Genomic DNA, 21,111 nt, shown 5'->3' with positions numbered 1-21,111 from the left:
CTCTGGAGCTGCAGAAAACAAGCTTGCTCCATCCTCAATGCAACAGCCCTTCAAATATTTAAACGTGGCTATCATGTCAACTTTCTCTTCTTCTGACTAAACACAAACAGCTCTCTACGATTCTCCTCATAGGACCTTTCACCATTTTGGACGCCCTCCTTTGGACACACTCCAGCTTATCAACATCCTTCTTGATCTGTGGTGCCCAGAACTTGACACAGTATTCCAGGTGAACTCTGACTAAAGCTGAATAAAATAGTACTATTACTTCCCTCAATCTAGACACAATATTCCTATTGATGCAGCCTAGATTAGCACTGGCCGTTTTAGTTGGCCCATCACACTGTTGATTCATGATCATCTTGTGGTCTACTAAGACTCCTAGATCCCTTTTTCATGTACTGTTGTCAAGCCAGGTATCCCCCATCCTATATCTGTGCATTTCAATTTTTTTGCCTAAGGGTAGTACCTTATATTTCTCCCTCTTGAAATTCATTTTGTTAGTTTTGATCCAATTCTCTAATCTGTTAAAATCGTTCTGACCCTGTCCTTTGGAGTATTGGCTACCCCTCCTAATTTGATCTCATCGGCAAATTTGATAAGCATGCCCTCTACCTCATCCTCAAATTCATCAATAAACATGTTGAATAGCACTGGGACCAAAACAGAATCTTGTAGCATCCCACTAGTCACACTTCCCCCCCAAGATGAAGAAAAGCCATTGGTGAATACACTTTGGGTTCAGCCGGTCAACCAGTTACAAATCCACCTAACAGTTGCATTATCTAGCCCATATTTTACTAGCCTTTTTGCAAGAATATCATGGGAGACTTTGTCAAAGGCATTATTGAAATCAAGTATGCTACACCCACAGCATTCCCTTCATCTATTAAGCTGATAACTCTTATCAAAAAAGAAAGAAGAAAGAAAAAGAAGAGAGAGAGAGAGAGCTAGTCTGCCATGACTTATTTTAGAGAAATCCATATTGACTTTTAGTGATCACAGCACTGGTTCTCCTAAAAATCTTCCTGGTATTGATGCTGACTGGGCATTATTTGGGTGGTCATTTTTATTTATTTGAAGACCAATACTATTGCTAACTATCAAATACATGAATACTGCACTATCACTAAAAAGAGGGATATTGCTATACTCCATCAGTGATGATAAATATATTACAACAACCAATTTTAAGTCTACTGTATAGGGGTCATATCAAAAACAAATATTCAAGCCACTGAAGGCAAGAGAATAAACTGGGATTGTAGCGAAATCCTACAATCAGGTATTACACATTAAAAAATACTAACACTTTGTTTCCTTGGAACTGAAAGACCTCTGGAATAGGTGTACTTGTGGAAAGGCCTGTGAATATTCCATCAAGTACTGGATACCAACATAACACTGTGGGATCTCTAGGGATTCTACGTTACATTAAATAATTTGTATAGTGGAATGTCTACAATAGAACATACTAGAACAATAATCTGAATCAGTTTTGATGTGCAACAAATAAAGCATTAAAATCGTATTTTGATGACCATACACTTAAGATTCAACTATGGATATCTGAATTTCCTACAATACTCTATTGCTGGTCTTTTTGATGTTCTCTAGTTACATACCTCAAATTATTTTATTAATTTTATACCACATACATCACATGAGTAGCATCTTCAAACTGATTTTACTTACTCGTTTAGAAACATATTTTAAGACTAACTTAACATTTTACACTATAGATGAACAATTATCTACAATTATAAAAACACATTATGCTACTCTACAAGGTTTGCATGTACAGCAACATGTACTCTACATTTAAACATAAAGGTATATGTATAAATAATTGCTAAAGACAAAAATATTTTTTCTGACACAGCACCTTCTTTTCACATTATCCTGTGGGCTTTTTAACACAACAGGATAAAAGCTTATTTGTTTGGATTATGTATAATTCACATTTATGTAAACATATTTTCTGTTATTTTTCAATTAAAAATAAGTTTAATTCCACCCCCACCCCCAAAACGTTTCAAAATTTCAATCAATCCTAAGAAATAAAAAATTAATATTAGAGCCCAACATATCACAAAATCATTTGTTAACTTCTATGAACAAAAAGGGAGCTCTAAATAAAGGACACAGGAGGCAATAAATTGACACGACAAGTAAATAAAAGGCTAAAGCACTCCAATACCATTGAAACGGTTTTAATGTTGTTGCAAATCCATAATGCAACAATCACCAGAGACCCAAATGTTTAGAATTCATTTTAATCACCCCTTTTCACCTACTTTACAGAAATAAAGAATTCAATTCCTCCTTTACCTGAGTTTGTGTATGGACCTAAAAACGTTTCAGTGTCAAGTAAAATTCCTACTATATGTTTAAGAAAGAATATAAAAATATTAACCTCAGCTTCAATGTACAGTTTCCAGAATCTGCCAGAACTTGGGAACTGGGCAACAAGGCGTTCATAGGTCTTCCGTGCTTTGTCTATAGGCTGATTCTAAAAATTAAAAACCAATAAATATTTACAATATTTATGATGTTAAAATATGTATTGACATTTACTTTAGAACCAATCAATGTGAGTGGACCCATTGATAAGGAAATGTAATCCTATGTCACTAAACCTGTGCCTCTCGAATGAGAATGCTCCAAGCGTCAAGGTCATATGGATTCTCTTCTAGTTTCTTTTCAGCTTTCTTTACTTTTTCAGGGACATATTCAGCAGCCTAGAAAACACAAAGCAGAATGTTAAGAGTATACAACTAGTTTGACAATGTCACCTGCCACCTATATATGAATGTTCACTTTTACATAGATATGTAACTGATTACAATCCCCTCTCCCCCATGATACCAAAACAATGTGCACAATGGTAACATATGCAGTACACAAGAAAAATGCACAGTATCAAATAGGTTTAATCTCATTACTGGAGCTCAATGCTAAATCAAACCCATGGCAACATACAAAAATATCTATAAATTGAGCCAAATATTCTACAGAATGCAAAATAATGTAAAAGGTTGCTAATAAAACATGGTTTTCTCCCTTACTTCTCCATATGATAGTTTTTCACTGTGCTTGAAAATCTGTTCCAAATCATTTCCACAGCCATTGAGAACCACTTTGGTGTATGATGACCCCATTCCCACAAATGGAAGCCATTCCATCCAGGGAATTACATTACTGAAAACAACCCTTTGCAATTTAAACAAAAAAGCTTAAACTTTGTATTACCAAATAATGTTGGCTTCTTTTTCTATAATGGCAATAACAGGTCTGTGTCACTAGATTTTAGAGCTCTTAGAAATATAAGAGCACCTTCATAAATGTCAGAACATATCCCCAGAGTAAATAAATAATTAAATATATAAATTTTGAAAGCCCAAGGAGAATAGATTTGGCCTAATGGATTAGTCTCTCCTTCCCTCGCACTCTTATACTATGATACTAAAAACAAGCTATGCCAGAAAAATGTGATCACAAGAGACATAAAACATTCTTGATAATGTAATTAGCATTTTTGCTGTGTAAGCATGCAGGACCTCTGTAGAAAACTTGAAAAGTAAAAAAGAATGAATCACTTCTGACAATATCCCATACAACCCATTTGAATGATTAAAAACATTATTTGGTAGGCCTAGACTGTTTTCAGAAATTTGCATTTTACACTATGGTAAAGGGCAAAACTGGAAGGACATGACAGTTGCCTTTTTGATTCTTCTCTCAGTTGAAAAGACAATGGAATAATCCCTACTTGTTTTAACACTGGAACTGGTAGAGGAAACTTACTCACACCCAAAACAAATATACATTTCAGCCTTCTTTTGGAAAATGCTTTTCTTTATACAGCCATCTCATTCACATCTTATATTTAAAAAAGAAAAGTAAAACTAGGATTTCAAAACAAATGTATGTTGGGAGGTGAGACGTCTTTCTTGGAAATAATCCGATAACAGATTACTTCCCCAAACCCAAGAAGGCAAGAGAAACTTCTACTATTAAATGTTAGGGTGGACTACTTGAGATGGAGTTCTGGTTCTTAAGGCTAAGCTTTCAATGGAAGTATGTGTTTATGTGCCTTCAAGATGCCTGCTGATTCATGCAAACCCCATGGATTTCATAGGGTTTTCTTGTTATTATTATTATTATCATTAACTTTTATTTATGAAACGCTGTAAATTTACACAGCGCTGTACATACGATCTTTTTAGTTAGACGGTTCCCTGCCCTCGGGCTTACAATCTAAAGAGACATGACAGAGAAGGAGAAGGGAGTGGTGGAGGGAAAGGGTAAGAGGTCCAGCAGTTCCTCTCTACCTCCAAGGCCTGGACCAAGGCAGATGGACTGGAGGGAGGGCTTGGGCTCTTAATGGATGGTTAATCATTTTCCAGGGAAAATACAAACTCTCAAGTAGGATAATGCATATACAGTACATAGCAATACAGGAAATGGTTTGATAAACAGACAACAAAAGAACACCAAATAGCAAGCAACAATTATGCAACGCCTGGGAAGGCTTCTCTGAACAGGATGGTTTTCAACTCCGTTTTGAAGCTGGTTAAAGAAGTGATGGCTCTTGCTTGTGGGGGAAGAAGGTTCCAGGAGTGGGGGGCAGCAAGTGAAAAGGGGCGAATCCGGGATGGGGCAGAGGAAATCCTGGGCTGGGACAGCAGACCTTGACTACCAGAACGGAGGGCCCTAGTGGGAAGGTGAGGAGAAAGAAGGTCTGATAAGTAAGGAGGGGCCAGTCCATGGAGGACTTTAAATGTCAACAGCAGGAGCTTGTACTGAATGCGGAAAGGGAGTGGGAGCCAGTGAAGGGATGCCAGCACAGGAGAGATGTGGTCAGAGCGGTGGGTGGAAGTGATAATGCATGCAGCTGAATGCTGAACAGAGATTAAAGGACGGAGGTGAGAAAGAGGAAGCCCAGCCAGGAGGACGTTACAGTAATCAAGTCGTGAGACCACTAGGGCATGGACCAGGATCTTGGCAGTAGAGGCAGAGAGATATGGTTGGATTTTGGCAATATTGTACAAGAAGAATCTACAAGCCTTGGCTGTGGTCTGGATCTGAGGGATACACGACAGAGAAGAGTCAAAGATAAAACCAAGACTGCAGGCTTGCTGGACTGGTTGAATAGAAATGTTGTCCACAGAGACAGAAAAGGAGTGTTGAAGGGTGGGCTTAGGAGGAAAGACAAGAAGCTCCGTCTTGGACATGTTGAGCTTCAAACGCCGATGGCGCATCCACTGCGAGACAGCTGTGAGACATGATGAAACTTGCTGTTCAAGCCTTGGAGAAAGGTCAGGGGCGGAAAGATACAGCTGGGTGTCATCGGCATCTTGGGCAAGAAATACTCAGAGGTGGCTTCTCATTGCCTTACACTGAAACATAGCCTACAGCCCTAGTACACCTTAGCAGTCTTCATACAAATACAAAACAGGGCTGACCCTGCTTAACATGAACCCCATATATAGGTGTGTATGTACAGCGGGCCTTTGGTATCCAATGGGATTTGGTTCCAGGACTCCCCATGGATACCAAAATCCGTCAATGCTCAAGTCCCATTAAATACAATGACATAGTAAACTGGTGTCCCTTGTATAAAAGGGCAAAATCCAGGTTTACATAAGGAAATTTGTGTATTCTTAAAAGTATTTTCAAGCTGTGGATGCTTGAATCCGTGGGTAAAAAATCCTTGGATGAGGAGGGATGACTGTACATCCATTCCATGAAAAATGAGAGGTATCCCATTTTCAAAAAGAAAGAGTTCCACTCTGATTGCTTTAATGCCCTGGCTCAGTTCTAGGGAATCCTGGGAATTGTAGTTGACTGTGGCACCAGAACTTTCTCACAGGGAAGGCTAAATGTCTCACGAAACTGCAGTTCCCAGAATTTCCTAACATTGAGCTAGGGTGGCTAAAGCAGTCCCAAACTGGATTATTTCTGCAGTGTGCTTTGGACCTTAGTTGCCTCTTTCTTACTGTGCACAGTAGGTGGTGGGAGGAAACTCATCATCATCCTATGAACTACAGGGCAAACAAGCACACATCAGTCACCTAGAAGGGGAAACAGGAGTCCACATAAGTAGCCTGGAATAAGTGTACACCAAAATTCTGCCCACTAAAATTCTTATTAGCCTCAGATATGATAGTACAGTAGATTAAAAAAAAAACACACAAGTGAACTAACAAGAGCCTGGAAGCTAAATGAACATACTGCATTACCATATAGTTTGAATGACCAACAACATCCTGACACTTGGGAGCCACACATACCTCCCATGGATCTTGGAAAAATTCAAACACAATTTGAACATCCACCCCATCACTTGTTTTAGGCCAAGAGGCTCTTTCCCAAAACCAAAATTTCTGTCTTTTTCTGTTTTGAATAAGACCCCTCTTAAGTTTAAAACAGCTTGGGACCCTCCAAAACTCAGGACAATATTGTGCTCAACTTCTGCTAGACTAGTGCTTTTCAAGATATCTGATATAGTAGACTGACTATTTATTTCCCCCTGAATGTACCAAGGACTGATACTGTATATTGTTGAATATTCCCATCATATTCACATAGACATCTAGAAACTTGATCAGGCCAGCGATAAATGGGTAGTGGACTCATGGACAACCAGACTGAGTAGCACTGCCCTAGGGTATCTGACAGACTTTTATAAACTGACAAATGGAAGCTAAACAGGGTCAGTTTTGATCAGTACTTGGATGGAAGACTGCCAACAAATATCAGGGGTTGTAGGCTATATTTTACAGGACATATAGTTTAATAATCAATAAGCCTCCTTCTACTTTATGTAAAAACGGACAATTACTGTACTAAAGATCCCAGATTAAAGAAGGCCCTTGGTGTCTGATGGGTATGGTTCCAGCAGACACTAAAATGGCTGCTCAAGTCTCATTAAACATAATGGCATAGTGAAATGTCGTACTTTACATAAAATAGCAAAATCCAAGTTTGCATTTTGGAATTTATATTTTTTTGGAATATTTTCAAACCGTGCATGACTGAATCCATGGATAAACATAGTAGAAAAACATGGGATAAAATTATTTTAAACTCCCATGTAGGTTCATTTTTAAACTACAGTATTTATAACAGTAACTATTTTTTCCCAAATATTATTTTGTCTTCTCTTAACAGTTGAACTTGCCAGACTTTCAAATACTAATCTTTTAAGATATCTGGTATTAAAACCAAAGACTGAATCAGAAAGTCATGCTTAAATTGTTTAACCTACCTGTTAGACTAATAATGTTTAAAAACAGAAATAAGAATTAATGTTTCAATAACATTTTTAATAAACACCAAATTGAATTTTCCTGGTGAATATTAAATTTATTTAAATTTTAGTCAAAGGCTAAAGTAACATGTTGGATAGTAAGGACCTTATTCCACCAATTTTTCACATCCCATTCATATAAAACCATATTAATTTGATCATAAATGTGTATGAATTAAGTTCAATCATTTGTGGAGCGGTGACCTAGGTTAGTAATTGACTAAAAACATCCAACATTAAATCCACAACACATTCCATTCTAGAACAGATTCAGGCAAGTAGAAAAATCCATTTATTAGTGCATACATTTACAATGATTGGATTCTATTACTATATACTGTTCTGAAAACTCAAAGTCAGTATACCAGTATCCCTTTACTGTTTGTTGTTGTGTGCCTTCATTTCTGACTATTATCATGGGGTTTTCTTAGTAAGATTTGTTCAGAGGACCCTCCCCCCCACGTAAGGGGAAAAATGCAGATGGTCAAGCCCCATTCAAATGAATGGGGCTTGTGCCCGCGGCGGTGCGCACACCATGGGAATGCGCACCATTGTTTTCTTCCTCCCTTCCTTCCGGCATGGCTTCCAGCATATGCTGGATGCCGTGTATAATGCGGGCGCACTGTATATCTCACTTGGAATGCACACACACACACACATATACATTCCAAGCCATATATATATATATATATATATATATGGCTTTTTCAGTACAGCCAGCTCTCTCTCTCTCTCTCTCTCTCTCTATATATATATATATATATTAAAAGCCATATATATATATATATATATATATATACATATGGCTTTTTGAATACAGTCAGCCCACCATATCCATGGATTCAAGTATCCATGGCTTGGAATAGTCAAGGGACTACCTTTACCTTTTTTTTTAAATGTAATTTAATTTTAGTCCCTTGACTAAGAGTTCCTGCATGGCAGGGGGTTGGACTGGATGGCCCTTGTGGCCTCTTCCAACTCTACGATTCTATGATTCTATGTGCTATATCCTCAGTTTCATGCTCTCCATAAATATAGATTCGCTCATTATAAGGGATGCCATTAAATCTCCCATATCTTACCATAATGTCAAGCTGATCAAAACTAGCTCAAGTAAATTCTTTCCTAATGTGTTTTGGCATTTGTATTCTTAAATAATTATATGACTATTCCAAGCCATGGATAGTTGAATCCATGGATATGAAGGGCTGACTGTACTGAAAATATTGAAATCATCTGAGTAATAATGACTAAACCTCCAATCCCAAAATGCCAGGAAGTTCTATTGGAACAGGCACATCTACCTGCAAAATTGTTTTTATTTCTGGCTCAACAACTGGCACCTGAATTCAAAACTCCTTAAAGGATCTGATCCTTCAAACATTGGTTGATCTTTATGTGGTGTGGGCAAAGCGTGTCCTAGGGCCCAGCCTTCTCTTCACACTCAAAAATCTCAAACTACAGTTTTCCAGAAGACTCTGAAGGGCATCATCACAAATTTGATTTAATGCAATTATTCAGATTAGCTTCTGCTTCTTTTTACTGTAAAGCCAGCACAGGCAAGACAAAGGAGCAGGCCTGGGCCACCACCAGTGTTGTACAGTGGGGCCCTGGTATCCGTGGAGGATCCATTCTAGACCCCCCTACTGCGGATACCAAAATCTGTGAGACTTCAAGCCCCGCTGTCCACAATGGCAGCATGTGCATGTGGCCACAACACCATTAGGGACAATGGAATGGTCGCTTACCTGAAGTCCTGTTGTCCCTAATGGCAGTGCAGTCTCATGCATGTGCCACCACTGGGGACAACAGGAGCTTGCTATCTGCAGATGCTGAAGCCTGTGGATGGCAAGTCCGTAGACAGTGAGGCCCCACTGTACTGTATTTGCATATGATAGGTTGAGGCAGAAGAAGAGATGGTGGTGAGCTGTGCATGATTGAGACAGATGCTGCTGGCCAGGTGGGTACTCCATGAACAATAGACCTAATGTCACCCAAGAGAAAAGGGAGCAGTAATCTGAAAAGGTTTGGGGACCGCTGCACTAGATTCAGGCAACTATACTGGTCCCACACTCATACATTTGTATCTGTGGGGGATCCATTCCAGACCCTCCCCCCAACACAAAAAAATATGGGACTTCAAGTCCTGTTGTTCCTAATGGCATGCACCACCATTGAGAACAACAGGGCCTGGTGTCCCCAGATGCTCAAATCTGTGGATGGCAAGCCCACGGATGGCGAAGTCCCATTGTACTGTATATATCATTGTAAACTATCCAAACATACAAGTTTGATTTAGCAGTACAAACTGCATTCATGTTTGGTGAATACTATCCTCTTTGGCCCTGAGCAGTTGCATACCTTCCCACGCACAACCATCAGCCACACCCCAATACATTTGACTCCCTCTTCTTGATATAATTTATAATGTTCCAGGGCAGGAGTGATTTTCTTCTGGCACATAATATCTAATAGTATAATGTGCCAGATATCTTGACTTGCTATCTTAACAAGTGGAGGAAACATTCAAACTTGAAACAGGTCTGACTATACCAATGGAACATATTATATTCAGCAAGTGAAGGAAGTTCTATTAATAGCTGCATTTCTTAAAGGCTGTGCAATAACTGATGTAACAAATGATTATCACATAATGAGAATCAATTTTAATGACCCAAACCTTTATTTGTTAAAAATGATAAACTGAAAAAAAAATGATAGCCTTTTCTTCCTGGGCTGTTGCAGCACAGGAAAAATAGTAAGTAAGTAGAGTGAAGTCCCAAGCAGAAGTGCTAATGTGTGAGCTGCATGGTAAAATGAAATACTCTTTTCCTTTAGCTTACCAGGAGGCATTATTAAGGTGACCACATTCTGACAAACACTTTTACTGGACTTTTCAAGTCATCTCCGAAAGAACCAACACGTTGCTCAGAATTTTTACAATGGGAGCAGTACACCCACAACAGGAGTGGTGCACATTAAATTCACATGGATTACTGACAGGCTTATGAGCTCTTAGCATTGCCAAATGATTACACCCACAATGGGATGTATGTATTAGCCCCCAGGGAGATCTTGGACAGCTGAACCCCAAGAAGAAAACTCAAATTTTGCCCCAAATGTCCTCTAAGAGACATGGGGCATTCTCATCATGTTTTTGTGGCCCCTGGGGCACCTAGAGGGAATTTTGGGTTATTTTGAGGAGAGGAAATAGTTTTGAACTCTGGGAGGCTCCAAATGCTGTCCAAGGGCACTTAAGGATATTAAAGGAGTTTTGGAGCAAAAGATTTTTTGACAACTGCATGACCCTGAGGGCCACTCAAACAGCCAACACATGCCATACATTGCTCAGTCCAACTCTAGACTGGATCAATTCACACCTGCGCAATGCAAGGAAGTGCTACGCAATACTGATCCGTGGAGTGATGTTGCTCTGCTCGTCTGCAGAGATTCCAAGAAGGCATGAGGCAGCTCTAGCCCATAGGCACAAAAAAGCACACCAGGGGGAAAGGTCCCCAACATTAGACAACATAAAAATAATTGTTCAGATGCTCTTGATCGACATTCCCTATAAGGCACCATCCTGGAAGTTAAGCAGGGTCAGCATTGGTCAGTACTTGGATGGAGGACCACCAATGAATACCAGGTGCTTTAGGCTACATTTCAGAGGAACGAGCTGGCAAAACTATCTTTGAGAATTCCTTGCCTAAGAAAACCCTATGAAATTCATGAGAGCTACCTAAAACTTTAAGGCATATAGATACACACAAGACGATGGTCTGTATTAATAGACAATCTGCCTTTTAAAGTGATGACTTCAAGACATGTATCACGAGCCCAAACAGATAGGCCGAAATAAAGTTGCTTTAGGTCACTTTGGAGGTATGCTGTTTAAATGACGTACTGTATTTTCTGGCGTATAAGACTACTTTTTAAGCCAGGAAAATCTTCTCAAAAGTCAGGGGTCGTCTTATATGCCTTAGGAATGGATTGCGGCTTTGGTGCGGCTTCTGCATTTAATCATTTAATCAGCATACCTTCGAAGTGACCTGAAGCAGCTTTATTTTGGCCTGTCTGCTTGGGCCCTACATTAATTAAAAGTCTGTTTTTCAAAAGAAAAGGAATCTAACAAATATACTGAGATTTTTGCTTCTGTCACCAGATACGTATGCCCTGTTTTTGGCACCTCCCTTCTCTAAATAAATAAACCACTGATCAGATTTACTAATTCCTTTAACTGTTGGAAAATATTTTTGAAAACAGTCCTTGACTCATCTTTATCCCTGCCTCCCAACTTGCCCTTCTTAGGTCAGTGCAATGAGTCAGGAAAGAACAGCTTGAAAAACCACTTGCAGTACAATACTCCAAGATAATCTTACCTACACTCTGGGCTGCACAACGATCACCTGGAAATCAGATCCAATTTCTAGCTGCACCCCTTTGCTCACTATCACAAAATGTACATGATGTACATAAGCCTCAAGAGTTCTCTCTAACCCAACCTTTCATCCAGACTTTAGCAACCTGATAAAGGGCCTTACTGTTCTTGGCCCAACTGTATCTTCACAGCACAGAAGTGAATAAAAAGAAGGTAAACCTCATATGTTATGACTAGTTGCTGGGAGACAACTATTGCCTTTATTCCCAATGTGTGAACTTTTGGAAAGCATCTGATTACACACTGTGTGAAAATAAGATGTAGGATAAAGATGTACTTCGTCTAATCTAGTCGAATTGTTCTGACAAATAGGCATGATGTTATGACTTCCCACAGGACTTGGCAGTTACCAAAAGGGTACAGCAAAGAAACAAACTGTACCGCCATGACACACAAAACTGGCTTCTTGTGCTAAACCTGAAGAATCTCCCTCTCTGTAAAGATGATTGGCCTTGTTACTTCAACCCATCTTGTGAAAATCAGCCTATTAACCCCAATATGCCTTTGATAGTCCCAAATTGAAATCTTGGTGAACTATTAAATTTATAGGATCTCAACTGAAGAATAAATTTCTGTGTTACAGTGATGGAAAATGTGTGCCAAGGCAAATTTGTTATAATTATTATCACTATGACTATTACAATTAACTGGATTTTTATGCTGCCTTTCACTCTGAAAGGGACCCAAGACGGGTCACAAGACAAAGTGAAAGGTGCAGGTGCATTTTTGACTGATGAAAACAGGCAAGTTGAGAAGAAAAATTAGAGCACTTGTGCTCTTTTAGCCACGCATAACCATACATAACATGTAAAGCCTAAGCAATGGGCCAAACACTATTGAACATCCAAAGATATGGAAGAGGAAGTTATCCTTGGCATTCACTTAGTTTAATAGAAACTAGCATTGCTATTATATGAAGGCGTGCACTAAAAAAAGTACTGAAGAAAATAATTAATACTAGTTTTTAAAAAACAAGCCCTCTGTGTTCATTTTGTGAGCAGAATATTTAAAGTGCCTCCAAAACTGGTAAGAACAATGCAAAGAACAGCATTTACTCTCCTAGAGCCTTGTGAAAGCCCAGCGACATTCCTGAGGGGCTTGCCCTCCCCCTTTAAGGAATTAAGGTCCTTCTCTGGTCCTGTGCGCAGCTTCAAGTGCAGTTCCCCCCATAGCCAGCCTGCCTCTATATAGGACACATACAAGGAATGGAAGACTGTTCTACTGTGTCCAGTCTTTGTGCCCCGGCTACTCTTTCCTGTCTTCAGCTGCTGTGGACATTGCTTTAATTCCAGAGGAAAATAGAACCACACAGACACACAAACAATACGAAGCTGCACATGAAGGACACAGTAACATTTCTGTTAAGTTGATCCCATTTATTAGCAGGCCCGCATTTTGCTAGCTGAATTCCTATTTCGAATGCCTCAAGCTCAATTTTACTCCGCATACAAAATGAAGCACACAGTGCAGACCTTGTGTCCGTACATAAGCTTTTATTTCGTGAAGGAAAGGTATTGACCTCCATCGTTTTCTGGTTTAAGAATGTGAAGCTAATAGGCAGAAGGCTGTATGTGCTCTTCATTGTGTCACGCCCGGATATTAGGAAACACCCCTCTGCTTTCCCCTCATTCATCCCAGGAGAGACGCACGATGAGGCTGTAATGCCAGCCGTGTGCATTTGGAAATCAACCCCAACACAGGTCCACTGCAGAGATAATCCACCTTGAGGCTGCTTTGACTGCCCTGGCTGAGTGCTAGGGAATCCTGGGAACTGTAGTTTGTTGAGGCACCATCGCTCTCTCTGAAAGAGAAGGCTGGATGCCTCACAAAACTAAGGCCTGTTACAGACTGCCAAGATGAAGCTGCTTCGGGTCTCTTAGGAGGTATGCTATTTAAATGATGCATGCATCCTAAGAATCCGGAAGCTGCACCAAAAGCTGCACTCTGGTGCTTAGGAATGGAGTGTGGCTTTGGTGCGACCTCCGGACTCTTAGGACCCATGCATCATTTAAATAGCATACCTCCAAAGAGACCCGAAGCAGCTTCATCTTGGCAGTCTGTAACAGGGCTACAGTTCCCAGGAGCTTCCCTAGCATTAATCCAGGAGAGTTAAAGCGGCCTCAAACTGGGTTATTTCCGCTGTGTGTCTGGGATCCAAGTCTGCCTTTGGCGGGTCTCCTTTGTGGGAGCCCACAGCAGTCCGATAATGTATTTCGGGTGTGCCTCCCAAATGGCGACAGAAGGGAAGCGGAGCAAGATGCGGGCGAATGGGGCGGTGCAGAGGGCCTGGGAGGGAGAGGGGCTTATAAGCGCAAGGAGGGGAGAAGCGCAGGAGCCAAGACAAAAGAGGCCCGCTCCCCTGCCCTCCTCCTCGGGGCCTTTCTCAGCCCCTTAAGAGGCCCATTCAGCCAGGGAGGCCCTGCCTACTTACCTGGTCTCCGCCGGCGGGAGCGTCTCCGGACATGGCGGGTCCAAACAGGCCCCAGGAGGGGAAGGAAGGGCAGGGAAAGGGAGGAAGCTGCCGGGGGATATGTCCTTCCTTCCTTCCTTCCCTCCGCAGAGTCCCCAGCAGCAGCAGCAGCAGCAGCAGCAGCAGCGATCTCTCCGCGCGGCCTAAGGAACAAAATGGCGGCGCAACCGCCCCTCTCCTCGCTCTAGGAAGGGGGCGGGACCCCAGTGGGGAAAGCGCGAGGACGCAGGACGCAGGGGCCGACGGGAAAAAAGGCAAGCGTCACGCCGCCAACGGAGCGGCGGCGAATCAGACAGGTCAGGATTCTAGGAGGGTTTGCGCGAAAAGGATGCTGGGAAAGAAAGAAACGGAGTGCGGGGTGAAGAAACAAGGAAGGCGCATGCGCATGAGGAAGAGGAGGAGGAGAACACTCATCGAGTGGGTGGAAAGAGAAGGGAGACGCATGCGCACGAGGAGGAGGAGACTCATCCGGAGTGCGGGGTGAGTGGGGCGAACAAAAAGGACGCATGCGCACAAGGAGGAGGAAGAGAAGGCTCATCCGGAGTGCGGGGGGAAAACAGAGAAGGAAGACGCATGCGCACAAGGAGGAGGAGGAGAAGAGTCATCCGGAGTGGGCGGGGCGAAGCGTTTTCAAAAACACTCGATGGCCGTTGCTAATGTGGGAGGTCTCCGGCGAAAAGCATGTGCGTGTGTCACGCGCCCCTCCTGAGGAGACCCTCCTTGCTTCTGTGTTCTGCGCCTGCGCGAAGCAACGCTTGTGTTTTGTGCCTTTTAGCTTCGTTTTCCTTGTTGTTGTTGTTGTTGTTGTGAGCCCCCGAGTCTTTTTTTTTTTGGCTTATGTCGACCCTATATAAATAAAACATATAAATAATGTGTGTGTGAATATATACATAATATAAATAAAATATTAATATATTAATATATACATTAATATTATATATATATATATATATTAATAAAACAATAAATATCATTATTATTATTATTATTCCTGACAGACTCCCTGAGAGGGCTTTGCCATGGCCACCCTCTTTTTTTTCTTTATTGAAATTTTTTTATACTCAGTTAAAATCAACAAAAACTGCATCCATAACAAACAAACAAAAAACTACATAATATTCAGTAGAAACATAAAACTATATTAAAACTAATCTTAAATCTTATCAGACTAAAACCGTTAATTGTGTCCTTTTCTGTTTTTTTCTGACATTTGATAATACTCCAGAAACATAGCTGGAAAGGAAAAAGAAAGCCCTATCTACCACGTAATTATAAAGTCCAAACATTGTTTCAGAGTAACATTTACAGCATTTTGCTTATTTGTGTTCCAAATATTTCATTGCAGACCGATAAGAAAGGTGCTTCGCCATATTCGACTTTTAAGCAACGTATCAAGGGATCCCTTTTACTCTTAAAACTCTCTATAAAGATTTATTTTTCAATAAACATGCCAGTTTATCTATGTCTACGATATTGTGCAATTTCACTAACCAGTCATTTATAATGGGGTTTTTATTGTCCTTCTGTTTATGTGGATATAACATTCTAGCAGCAGTTGCCATGTAAAATAGTAGCTTACCACATATTTCCTCCAGTTTTTCATCTGAGACCATATTTAATAAGTACATTTTTGGATCTTCATCCACCTTAATTTTTAAGATATTTCATAATGTATTGTGGATTCCCTTCCTGTGTCTGTGTGTATGTATGTGTATGTGTGTGTGTATATATATATATATATATCATGTTTGCACTTCCAGCACATGTGGTAGAAAGTGCCAGTCTCCTCTGCAATTAATCCTCAGCGAGGATCAGTGTGGTTTTCTCCCAAATAGACATTTAAATGAAAACTTGCGCTACATCTTAGATGTCATTGAACATTTTGATTGCCACAACGAGAGAAAACTTGCACTGATCTTCCTCGACTTGGAAAAGACATTTGACAGCCTTGAATGGTGCACTGTAATAAAAACATTAGCTCATATAAAAGCAGGTCAGAGATTTATGGACTGGATAAAAGCAGTTTACTCTAAGCAATCGGCTAGAGTGATAATTAACCAACAGAGAACAGACTGTATTTCTTTACACTGTGGCACCAGACAGGGCTATCCAGTCACCCCTTTTGTTTATTTTGGTTTTGGAGATGTTCTTAATCAATTTAAGAACGGATAAGGAAATAACTGGAGTCAAATTTAAGGGGGAATGTTTAAAAACTAGAGCCTATGCGGACGACGTAGTGATCATCATGCTGCAAGACCCAATAACAAGCATCACAAAGCTGATAAAACAGCTAAAAAAATTTCAAACAGATTTCAGGCCTAAAAGTTAATATAGAGAAATCGGCAATGGTTACAAAAAATATGAGTCAAGAAGAGCAAAACAGTTTGAAGCGTTTGTCAGGCTTTAATATTGTTGATAAGGTCAGATATTTGGGAATTTATTTTGACAAATAAAAATTCAAATTTGTACAAAAACAACTACCAAAGAAAATGGACAGAAATTTTAAAAGACTTTAAAAATTGGCAAGAACTCAAATGTTCATTATTAGGTAGAATCACTGCTGTTAAAATGTCAGTTATACCTAAGATATTATTTTTGTTCCAGGGCATACCCATAATTAAATATGAAAAAAATCTTTAAAGAGTGGCAAAAACAACTGGCAGACTTTGCGTGGGCTGGCAAAAAGCCAAGAACTAAGCTTAAAATCCTCCGTGATGCTAAGGAAAGAGGGGGCTTTGCCTTCCCCAAATTAAGCTTATACTATGAAGCCAGTGTAATCATGTGGCTAAAAAAGTGGTTGACTTTACAAGATGAAAGATTATTAAAGTTGGAAGGTGCTGATATGAGGTTCGGATGGCATGGTTATTTGTTCTATGACAAACTAAAAGCCAAACGACCATTACATCCGAGCCTCAATTTTTTTGAATCTGGAACAAATACAAGAAAAGAATCTCTCCTAAAATACCGCTGTGGCTCTCACCCCATGAGGCATTATATAACATCCACCCCAAAAGAGAAACAACATGGATAAAATATAGAGATCTAATTGATGAGGAAGGTAGAATTAAAATGTACGAAAGATTAAAAGAAGAGAAGTGGAAGGTAAGTTGGTCTCTATACAGACAATTATACCAGAGATATCATATAGACAAAAAACAAAGTGGCCTTTCCAACTCTAATTCTGTAATGGAGGAAATTATATGTCAGTCAGAACAAAAGACACTATCTAATATATATAAAAAACTATTAGAGTAGTATACTGAGGATGAATGGATAAAAGATGCCATGATCAAATGGGCTCAGAACTGCGAGTGGGTGACAGAATTAGATCAGTGGGAAAAAGCTTGGAACAAAAGAATGAAATACTCCCTCTCGCAAAATGTAAAAGAGAACTACTATACAATCCTATATAGATGGCATCTGTCGCCAGACGAAATAGCTAGAATATATGGGATAAGAACAAGCACTTGCTGGAAATGCCAAAAAGAGATAGGTACTTTCTACCATCTATGGTGGTCCTGTGATAGAGCAAAAGTATATTGGAAGCAGATTCAAGTTGAAGTACACAATATTTTGGGGATTACGTTAAAATTGAGAGCAGAAACATGGTTACTTTGTTGGAAGACAACGTAGAATCGATCTTTGGTAAAATTATTTTTTATATGCTAACAGCCGCCAGACTAATTTTTGCCAAATATTGGAAAACTGATTTAAAAAAAAATAGAATTGGACGAATAGCGACTTAAACTATATGCCATGATGGAGGCAGACCCACTATCATCCAAACTGAAAAATGAGGATACCTCCAAATGGAGGTCAAGTTGGATTAAAGTAAAGAGATACATGGAAGAAAAATGGGGTAAAGTGGCAAACATGTTATCAATTGAAGATATACCTATTGGATAGTCTATAAATTTGGATGTGTTTAGACCATTTTGAAGAGACTTTGCTAGATATCAGTAGAAAACATATATCTATCATAACATCTTTATGATACAGGTTATAAATTGTGTAAGACAGAAAGAGATAATCAAGGAGAAATGGGGACTTTAAGTACAAGAAATTAGAGATTTGGTTTAAGGGGAAACCCTGGAGGTTAATATGTACGCAAAAAATACTATTATACTAAAAGATGGAAGAATACTATTCACAGTATTGTTTATATGTGTAAATGTTTCTTTAGTATAAATTATAACTAATGTAACTTAAGTTCAGATGAGGCATGGGAGGTAAGCCAGTAGGATTTCTTAAGGAGTGTCACAAGAAAAGGATAGGATGTGATAGAGAAAAAGATTGTATAGATAGTTCCGGTTATTTAGGGATAGGAAGTTTGTTAAAACAAAACTGAATGTAAATATTAATCTGAAAGAAATAGAAGGGACTATGGGGTATTGGAAAATATGTTGATGTAACAGTATCAAAAGACGTATGATGTACCAGGTAATGAAAATAAAATTTAGAAGAAAAAAAAAGAAAGTGCCAATCTCCTCCACACATTTCCAGCATATATTTTTGGTATTTTTAGACATCTTGGCCAACTTATAAGGTGTGAGATATGACCGAAATTGTGTTTTATAAAAGTTTTGTTTCAGATTTTAATTTAAAGTATATTCTATGTTTTGGCCACCCTCTGAGGCGGAGAAAGTGTGACTTGCCCAAGGTCACCCAGTGCAGGGTGACCACAGGTCCACCTTTTTGAGGACATTTCAACCTTCTGTCCAGGAGGAGTTCCAAAATAACCTCCATTTTGAGCTTCACTAAGAAGCATGAATTTGTATTAGTGTTCTTAGCTTTTATGTGATAAATGACATACCTGTATTTTCCGGCGTATAAGACGACTGGGCGTATAAAACGACCCCTAACTTTTCCAGTTAAAATATAGAGTTTGGGATATACTCGCCATATAAGGCTACCCCTCTTCCAACGCACACCAAATAAAAATTTAAAAAACATCAGATTTGATTTCAGTATGGTAATTTTAATTCAAATGCTTATGATATGCAGGTACTTAGCAGGAAAACTTGTTGTATACAAAGCCTGCTTGGATTGGTCAGCTCTCCCTGCCTGCCCTGCCCTCCCTGTCTCCAAGACTATCAGAATGGTAGTGCAAACATGGCTCTTTTTTCCATACCCCAGGGGTTCCAGACGCCTGCAGCTTGCTCCGCCCTTCACTTACACCCCCGTCACCTCATCATCGGGACCGCATTAAGTCACTTCTTTCCACAAATCCTTGTGAATGGATTTTCTTCTACTGTACTTGTACAGTGCTGCCGTTGCTGCTTTCATATGGTTGCCGCATACGGTGGGGATGTGGCCGTGGCCATTTTTGAGCCCCCCTCACCATATGCGGCAACTGCAGATTCTCCAGTCCAGCTTGGACATTTCAGCACCTGCCCTATAAGACGACCTCCGGCGTATAAGACGACCCCCGACTTTTGAGAAGATTTTCCTGGGTTAAAAAGTAGTCTTTGTCAGGGATGATGGGAATTGTTGCTCTTCACCTCAGGCTCGAACTCACCACCTTGTTACGCACCGGCGCTGACCAGTTTTGGTCAGTGGTTAAAGCTTTGCTCTAAAGCAGCAGAGTTACAGAGAATAGGCTGAAGACCCTGACAAACTCTCCAAGCCTTCTCACTCTTGCTTCCACAGAAGTCTTCACACTTCTTCAGGATCCTGCTGGCTCTTGTATCTTCACTCAAGACACCAGACAACTCAGTAGTCTTATATAAAAGATCTACTTTATTCTACTATATACAGCTCCAATACTACCCACTACTACTACCCACAAAATACATTGGGATTCATAGCCATTATTATAGTCATTGGATAATACCACCCACTCTTGTCTGTTTCCACCCAGTGGGCGTGTACATCCACTCTCATTGGTTCTCTTGGTTCAACCCACAATTAATGATTTCATCATTTCACCTTGACCACTTAACAATTCTCAGGTGTGTTCAATTATCCACTTTACATTTCTGTCCTTGGCATTTAGGACTTGCTAATTCCATTACCTTTTACACCTGTGTGGCTTTTATTTGCTTCTGCTGAGTCACCCTGACTCTCACATACATGTTTTATTTCATTCACTGTATATCCCATGTTGCATTTTCCTTAACAGTCTTATATGCCAGAAAATACAGTACTTTTTTCCCCTTCACTTTCTCCATTTTATCTTGCCTTGTACTCCTTTGCGGTTAGGACACATTTGGTTTTTATGCTGGAGCTTGTCCTATTATTGTTGTGCGTCTCCATTTTTTACTTATGGTGACCCTATCACAGGGTTTTCTTGGCAAGGTTTCTTCAGAGGGGGTTTGCCATTGGCATCCTCTGAGGCTGAGAGAGTGTGACTTTCACAAGTCCACCCAGTAGGATTTTCATGGTGAAGAGAGGGAATCAAACCCTGTTATCCAGAGTGTTAGTCCAACGTTCAAACCACTATGCCAACCTGACTCTTTTTCCTTGTACAGTTTTCAAAGAAGCAGCCCTGTTAGTCTCTTGCAGCATAAAGACAAAGAAGGAAGAAGGATGAGAGAATAGAAATGTGGCAGCACTTCTGAGACTAATGGGTTTCATTTTTATATTAGCTTTCGTGGATATGAACCCACTTCTTTGGATGCAGTACCGATTGGTAATAAATGCATATGGAGCCAGCGTGGTGCAGTGGTTTGAGTTTTCAAACTGTAGTAGAAACCTTTGAATTGTTCCCCTCAAAGCATTATTTATCAAATAATATGAAACAAATAAAGAGACCCAGAGGTTTTTTTTCAGGATATAGTGTCTTTTCAGGATATAGAAGACCTGAGCGTGGCATAGTGATCTGAGTCTTGGACTACGACTCTGGAGATCAAGGGTCAGTTCCTTACTTGGCCATGAAACCTGCAGGGT

At 40.0% G+C, this 21,111-nt stretch overlaps 1 protein-coding gene across 1 annotated transcript in view; it reads right to left on the bottom strand.

Moving 5' to 3' along the window:
• Nucleotides 1-14,436, bottom strand: part of CSTF3 (cleavage stimulation factor subunit 3) — a 79,192-nt gene extending 64,756 nt beyond the window's left edge. The window contains exons 1-3 of the mRNA XM_089521254.1: nt 14,185-14,436; nt 2,640-2,741; nt 2,417-2,512 (exon numbers count right to left, since the gene is read on the bottom strand). Coding sequence (XP_089377380.1) covers nt 2,417-2,512; nt 2,640-2,741; nt 14,185-14,217 — 231 coding nt within the window. The 5' untranslated portion in view covers nt 14,218-14,436. The remainder of the gene's footprint in view (nt 1-2,416; nt 2,513-2,639; nt 2,742-14,184) is intronic.
• Nucleotides 14,437-21,111: the final 6,675 nt, after the last annotated feature.

Source organism: Sceloporus occidentalis, unplaced genomic scaffold (assembly GCF_023333645.1).
Source record: "Sceloporus occidentalis isolate IW3139 unplaced genomic scaffold, rSceOcc1.0.p SCAF_4, whole genome shotgun sequence".
NCBI lineage: Eukaryota > Metazoa > Chordata > Lepidosauria > Squamata > Phrynosomatidae > Sceloporus > Sceloporus occidentalis.
This window is presented reverse-complemented; position numbering and strand designations above follow the sequence as displayed.